Consider the following 7,988-nt stretch of genomic DNA (forward strand, 5'->3'; position numbering starts at 1 on the left):
CAGCACAAAATGTGTGTGTGATAGATAGATGGCTTTTTATTATTATTATTATAAGCATTGAAGGCATCATGCAGAATTTATGAGTTGGGATTTAAAAGCACTTCGCCGTCCGTTCAAGGTACTTCACTTCATGCAGTCTATTAAGTGAGCAAAGTGTTTGTGGGTGTGCGCGTATGTAATAAAGACTTAGAGGTGTTTCACAGACTTTATTGTTATCATCATCATCATTATTATTATTATTATCCTCATCATTATTATTATGGGATGTTTCAGCTGCTCCAAACAGGAACTAGAAAATCGAGGAGGTGTCAGACATCTACGTGGCTCACTAACATCCCGTAAGACAGGTTCTTCTTTATGTGGGGGAGGGGTGGCGTCAGTAGTGCGGTAATGGTGGCGGGTCGGTGTGGTTACGGGTGCGAAAGATTACGTGAGGGGTGCGAGGTGCCAGAGGTGAAAGGTTCACTTCTGCTCGGGCATCAGGTCATCGATGGCGTCTCCGGCCTCCAGGCGTTTCTCCATGTCCACCAGGAGGTTGACGCCGTCCACCACCATCTGGACCAGCTCCACTTCGGAGAAACCCAATCGATCTGCATTGGAGATGTCAAAGACTCCACCCACCGCTGCAGTGTCCACACCCCCTGAAAAAAAACACATAAGTGTGCTTGAGGTGGCAAGGAGTACTGCAGCCAAAAAGGTCCCCACTACGTGAGGACCTCAGCAAAACTCCCCCTGCCAAGGTCCTTTCTCCAAAGGCCCCTTACAGTTCCCCCCGAAAACAAAGTTCCCCCACCAAAGGACTTTCAGCCGAGGTCCCCCCACTAAAGGTCCCTGCCACCAAAGTCATCCCCCAAAAGGTCCCTTAGCTGAGTTCCCCAACCAAAGGTCTCCCTGCCAAGGTGCCCTCACCAAAGGTTCTGTCCAACGTCCCTTCAGAGGCCCTCACCCTAAAGTCCCCTCGCCAAAGGTCCTCAAGTTGACTTCCCCAACCAAAGGTCCCCTCCCATCAAAGGTCTGCTAGCTGAGTTCCTTCCCCCTGAAGTTCACCCACCAAAACTATCGCACTGAGTTGGCCCCGCAGAGGTACGCCCGCCAAAAGGTACCCCAGCCGAGTTCCCCCACCAAAGATCCTCAGGCTAAGCAGACTGCACAAAAGGCCTCCTCCCCCAAAGTCCCCCCCCCGCCAAAGGTTCCTTTTCAAGATGCCCTCAGCTAAACTCCCCAGACCGAGGTCCTACCTGTGCCTCTCTTCTGCAGCCGGAGACGTTTGAGGACTTCTCCGAAGAGCTCGTGCTTGCTGAGGTTGGGAAGTTTGACGTGGACGCCGGCACGCAGGCCGGTCCCCAGGTTGGACGGGCAAGTAAGGACGTAGCCCAGGTGCTCGTTCCACATGAACTCGTGACCTCGGTCCTTGAACAGGGACTCGATCTAGGCAACGGAACGGAGACGGGCGCATGAGTTTCTCGGAGTCGTACGGTCGAGTCGATTAGTCAACTTTGACGTCGATCCCAGTCGCTGTATTTTGTTTGGAAAGTTTATGGTAAATTTCCATGGGAATTTGATTTGGGCAATGTTGGACATACCCCAGATTGGGAATTTATAAATGGAAATTGTTTGGTATTCCCTGAGAATTCTGGCCAGTTTAATGGAAGATTATCAAAAATGATTCAAGCATCTGATAAAGATAAGCATACTTGAATCACTCTTGTTTTCATTTTCGAGTCACTGACCTTGGTGAGTCCGGTGCAGAATCTGTTGAAAACTTCCCTCATGTTGCCGCCTTTCTGCATGCTAATGACACGCAGGTGGTCTTCCTCGTTGACCCACACCAGGAAGGTCTTGTTGTCATTGTGCCTGCAAGCGCATGTCAACGTCAAGGCGGTGGCGACACCTTTTGAGAGGAGCGGGAAAAAGTCTCGACGCGTTCTGACCAGATGCCGCGACCGTCGGGCCAATCGCGAGCCATGCCGGACGCCAGCAGCAGCGGTGAGACGGGTTTGTCGAACAGGAAGTGGTCGTCGATCAGCTGCTGCTGCTCCTCCTCGGACATGTTCTTCAGGGCGTAGTAGTGACCTTTCAAATCGCCGTCCAAGACGTCCAGACCTGCAAGAGTCATCGCAAGCACAAAATGGCTATTTGCCCAGCAGGGGGCGCTGCAGATGGCGCATAGGAAGGTGATCTCAGACTTTGGATGGAGAGGTCCTCGATGGCGCGGCGTTCTCCGCGGCTGCAGTGAGGCGGCAAGCAGAAACCGCGGATGCTCCGGCCGGTCCGAACCCGAGAGCTCAGAACGTAGTTTGGATCCAAATCGTCTCCGCCCTGAAACGAGCCGAAGAACCACAACCCTCAGTGAATGCGAGTCAAGACATAAGAGACTAAAGAGAGAAACAAGTGGTCTCCTGGCTGGAGTATGCTGGGGACGTTGCCGCAACGCAGCAGTCCATACGATGTCTCCGAGATGTCTGAGAGACCTCAGAGACTTAAAAAAAGTCTTCAAAAGGTCTAAAAACAACAACAGCAAAACAAATATATTTGAATTTCGAGCTCATTTCTGGCAGCCTGACGAGTTCCAGGATACGTCCCGGAAAAAAAGTGTCTGCAACCAGTGGAGACTCCAACTGCTCGGAATCCTGTTGGACTCAAAGAAACGTCGTTTTTACTCTAGTCCAGAGCCTTCTTTAACTCATTTGCTCCCAAAAAACTTATAAAAACTTTCAATTTTATATATTACCATGCTCCCAAAGACGTATTTATACGTGTATTATGTTTTTTTTTTTTTATGCTAGAGCATACAGAAGGCTTTGATTCAGCCTCTCAACTAAAGCGAATACTTGAAGCAATGGTAGTTATTACAAAAACGGCCAGCAGGTGGCAGCAGAGTATAAGAGATCAACCAGGGCCATGTTGCAACAAGCGCTTTTTGACAGTATTTTAAACATATTTGTGAATAATGATTAAACTTAGCTATGTGCTTAGCGGATGTGGAGAACAGGGCGGGACCCGGACTGCATCCGGCCCTCCCTGGGCACGAGTTGTGAGTTTGAAAACTGGAATCCGTCGATGTGGTTGCTCTGGTGTAAAATTCTGGCCCTCTCAGGCCTGGCTGAAGGTGTGTGGTGGTGCGACCACAACCGTGGACTGGGTTTGAGGATGCAATAGGAACTTCTGGACTTGACAATTGCTTGTTGTTTTTATGTGCTTGACTTTTCGGTTATATTTGGTATGACCGTCACCACACCCGTAACCTGTTGAGGGAGTAACTCGACATTTGAACCCGTTGCCACGATGAAGCAACATATTTGAGCTCCATTGATGTTGTCGTTCAAACTTGATTGAACTAATCAGCTGGATCTTCAGTTTTCCATCTGAGAGGAAGTCCACAAAGAGCTTAGGTTTCGACTACACGTGTGTCGAACCCGCGTCTGGAATAGCCCTGTTGTTTGTTTCATTTGTGTTGTTGTTTACTTTAGCGGTGGGTTACCTGCAGGTTCTCCGGGTCCAGGTCGGTCTTGTGCTTGTCATCGGGTTTGTAGCCCCCGTGGCGGTCTTCGATGATGGGGTCCATGAGGTCCCGGAACACCTCGTAGGTCTCCTCGTCTCCCGCCACGCAGCCCACCGTCATGATGAACGGATGACCTGAGTACCCAAAATCATTCTTGTTGTTGAATACAGTTGTTGGCCAATTCAGATCGCCAAAGGACTTATTTCCAGGTAGATCAGTTGGAGTCCAATTAAGAGGCAGAAAGCGGCGAGAAAGCCGCGGATCCAATTAAAGTTTCTAATCGGCCCAACTGTTTGAGTTGAGTCAAGCGAGTTCATTTGGGTTTTGGGGGCAGGGCCTAGGGAGGGGCCGGCGTTTACCTGGATTGTCCACGCCGGTCTGGATGAGGTCGTCCAGCGTGAAGCCGCTGGGCGTCTCCTTCTCCCGCAGTTGGGCGTACATTTCGGGCGTCAGAACCTTGGCCATGTGGTTGTTGTGCTGGCTCAGGTCGGGATACTCCTGCTCGGATGAGTAGTTCATCTTCATCTTGTTGTGCGTGTTCCCGAAAGGCATGGCGACTGCTGCTGAACACACACACACACACACACACACACACACCGACACGCGTCACACCCGAGCTGGCCCAGGGACAGGCCAACTGAGCACCTGCCGCTCAACCACTAGGGGGCATCTGGGAACAATCAACAGTCACAGAACCTGGAGTAGTATTTCATTATTATTTGTGTAGTATTGAACGCACAAAGTACTGAAACATAAAATGATTTTTTTTTGCGGCGCAAGCTGCTGCTATTCATGTAGACGGTGCGGGTTCGATTCCTGCTTTGAGTTGGGAAGAGCAGGGAAAGTTTGGATTTTTTGCAAACGTACATTTTCAAAGCCTTCAATTTAGTAATTGTTTATTGAGATCATTTTGTGTCACTTTTTTTCAGGTAATTCATTATTGATTTATCGTTGTGTTGAATCCATCATCTACTTTTATTTTGAAAATCATAAATTAACGATCGACAAAGTTAATCATCATCAATTTATGTTTGTGCATTTTCTTTACTGTCACTTTCACATAATAAAGAAAAAAAGCGATGGACATAAAAAATATTTTAAACCAATTTATTGATTAATCAAAAAATATAATCAATGGAATAAATTATTACTCAAATACTTGTTAGCTGCAGCCCTATTGTTTTTTTTGTTTGTTTTTTATTACATTTTTGTCACCCTGTTTTTGTACCTTATTTATTTGCTTGACATTTAGATAACTAATAATTAGTCTTTTTTTTTGCGCATTGCAGTCTTTTTTTTTAACCCGTAACCCCATCCCCCCCCCCCCACACACACACACACAAAAGAAGCATAGGACGCTTACTGTAAATGCAGCAACGTATTCTGAGTAGTTTTTATGACTTTTAGTAGTCCTTGATAAGTTTTGCTCCCTCTAGTGGTCCACAAATGAATCACTGCCCGAGTAGTTTCAGTTGTATTTCTCTTTGAAATTCAAGACGTTTGTATTTCCTCTTTAAGAAGTGTTTGGTTTTAACCTTTTATTTTGGTACAATTTGTGTACTTTTTTTTTAAATCATTTAAATATTTTTTACATGCAAAACATTTTAAGTGACAGTTTGACACATTACTTAGGTGCAATTTTTCCTTAAAACATTTTGACTTTTGACTTTTTTTAAATATATTTTGATACATGACAAATGTTTTTTTCTCTTTAAAAAAAAATCTTCTAGTATTCCATCTTTTGTCTTGAATATATTTTTTGCTTTTTTCTTGTACTATTTCGACTTTATTGCTTAAAACCTTGTATTCTTCCATCATAATAACTATTTTATGTTTATTTTTCTTGTATTATTATGACTTTCTTAATGCATAACTTGAATTGTTTCACATCAATTCTTCTCGTCAATATTATATTCATTCTTCGTGCTTTATGAATGTTGGAAATGTAGCCGAATTTATTCTCCTCTTCATCAGTCAAGGGCAAATTCAACGATCAATCATTAATAGGATTGACCGAAATCGAGGCCCTAAGTCCCATTTCGCTTGCAGTGGACCTGCTGTCCTCCTTGATCGATCCCCCAATTGATTGATCGCTTGCGTGTGAGCTGAAGGTCACGGCGAGCTGAGCTTAAATGCGCAGTGACGCAGCAGCAGCGCGCGCGCGCGTGCGTGCGCGCGAGCATCCGTGCGGGCCTCTCCCCCCTCACCTTGTTCACCTTCAACTCTGACCTTCTCACGTGCAGCCGGACACGTCACGCAATGTTACCAAAAGTGCGTGCGCGCAAAGACGATTAGCGGCGATGCGCGCGTCCGAAGCGCGCAGTTGCGCTGACTGCGCAGCACCTGCGCGCGCGCGCGCCCCATCTCAATGCGCGTCGAGGGAGAATGAAAATAAGGGCAAAGAAATCAACAGGAAATGGCAGAAAAGAAGCGTAAACAGCGGCTCTTTGTTCTGGCCGCCCCCCCACCCGTGGTGACGTAACTTGACGGGGGTGACACGGGGGGAGATGGGGCGGGGGGGGGGGGGGTGAGGACGGGGGGTACATCGTGTACACATGAGGGTTTTTTGTTTGTTTGACAGCACTGATGAGATGTTTGGAAGATGGTGAGGATGTTTAGTCCTTACCTGCGGTCAGTTCCGGTGGAGCGATGCGGTGCGATAAGGAAACTCGTCCGGTCCGGTTCGGTTCTGCTGCTGCGGCGGCGGCGGATTAGAGCGCGTCCACCTATTTATATCCGCCCCTCGCAGCCCATTGGCTCCTATTTGCGGTCCATTCATTCCATTGGACGGTAAGCTGCTTCTCGCTTCTGTCACGTGACGTCACTTGGCACGAAGAACCGAGCTGAGTCGGAACCTTCTCACTCAGCTTCGATCGGTTCGATCTTTGCGCGCGTTTGCCGCGGGGAATGTCCGACACACGTCTCCTTGGCAACGCCTTCTGGCGGCTGCATCATCTTCATCCTCCATTTTTTTTTTTTTTTTTTTTTGGGGGGTGACACAGCAAACGTCTCCGCTCTCAGCCAATCACAGGCCTCGTTCCCCTCCTCCTCACGCTGGCTGGGCCTCCATCACTTGATGACTTTCTCAATAGGTGACCTTTCACCTTTCAGCAGTCTGCGCTTGCCTTGTGAATATTAACAAACTTGGAACAAAAGCCACAAACAAGCAAGCGTGTGTGTGTGTGCGCGTGTGCGTGTGTGTTACATAAGCTGACCTCCTGGGCTGCTAATAGGCAGTTTAGGCACACAAAGCTAATCTCCTTGGGGAGGAAGAGGAGGATGAAGGAAGGACACAATCCATGATGGAGATGAAGATGAGGATGAGGATGATGAAGAAAGCAGTTTTTGTTGTGTGTGTGTGTGTGTGTGTGTGTTCTGGCGGCCTCTGTGTTCAGATTGGTCGCTTGGCGGTTATGTAAGTGGCTGACAGACAGGTGCATTGTGGGACATTTAGCCAGCATCAGTCTGACCTCATTTCATTTTTGTCGCCATGACAACCAGCCAACAAGCTCGCACACTCAATCATACACAATCAAATGGCTTCCGAGCCAGGCTAGGCCCCGCCCCTTGAAGATCAAGCGCTGCTGATTGGCTGTTGAGGAGGAAGGAAGGAAGAAGGACGCAACAACTAAGCAATCAAGAGACAAAGGGGGCGGGCATTAAAGCGAGGTGGGGGCGAGGAGGTAATTTGGGACAGAAAGGACCATGTGACTGTTACTATGACAACCAGCTGCTTGGTGATTGGTCGTTGCTGTCATGCTGTGTGTGTGTGTCACTGCCTAGTGGAGAAATAAAGCAATGAGCTTCAGCATATTTATTGGCGAGATTGCATGTAAATGCAAAATGAATATGAAAATATTTTCTTTACAATAATGTGGCCACGCTTGTCTAAACACGACATTCTGGTGAATATTACGTTTGCAGAATATGAATGAATCAGCAGAATCCACCCGTTTCATCCATCCCAGGGGCGGCCATTTTGAAATGACATCACAGGGCTGAGGTAGCAGCCAATCACGAATCACCTGTTGTCTGGGTTTGGTCATGTGACTTTCACATTAAGCTGTTGAGGCGAGTGGGGGAATGTATTATTATAAAGAAAATGTTGACCTGCCGTTTAATAGTTTGAAGTTGAAAGATTTGTTTAAAAAACGTCACATTTGGAGGTGAGTTTTTAAAAGTGTACTTCCATGCCCATGTGAACAATTGCTGGTGTGAGGCGGAATCCTCACATCTCCAAAAGGAAAGCAAAAAACAAATGACCAAAAAACAACAACAAAACAGCCTGCTTGTTGAGCCGTTCATCGTCACACAGCCGTTTGTGACACTTGAGATTGAACAGATTGAATTTGTAAACAATCATAGAAACAATTTACAACATTCACTTTTCACATTTATACCGGGATGAAGCCGAAGCTTATTAATTCCCGTTCCCAGAATGCAAGGACGCAGATAATTAATAAATTAAATGAAATAATTATAATTT

At 47.0% G+C, this 7,988-nt stretch overlaps 1 protein-coding gene across 1 annotated transcript; it reads right to left on the bottom strand.

Moving 5' to 3' along the window:
* Positions 1-191: 191 nt before the first annotated feature.
* On the bottom strand, positions 192-6,279 carry ckbb (creatine kinase, brain b). Its single transcript, XM_086060658.1, has 8 exons — positions 6,129-6,279; positions 3,862-4,062; positions 3,482-3,636; positions 2,187-2,319; positions 1,932-2,103; positions 1,731-1,854; positions 1,239-1,428; positions 192-641 (listed from the first exon to the last, which is right to left on the bottom strand). Exons 2-8 carry the CDS (start codon positions 4,052-4,054, stop codon positions 463-465), a joined length of 1,146 nt encoding a protein of 381 aa, XP_085916784.1. The 5' UTR covers positions 4,055-4,062; positions 6,129-6,279; the 3' UTR covers positions 192-462.
* Positions 6,280-7,988: the final 1,709 nt, after the last annotated feature.

This window comes from Leptonotus elevatus, chromosome 18, assembly GCF_054856555.1.
Source record: "Leptonotus elevatus isolate MCC_2025b chromosome 18, RoL_Lele_1.0, whole genome shotgun sequence".
Classification (NCBI taxonomy): domain Eukaryota; kingdom Metazoa; phylum Chordata; class Actinopteri; order Syngnathiformes; family Syngnathidae; genus Leptonotus; species Leptonotus elevatus.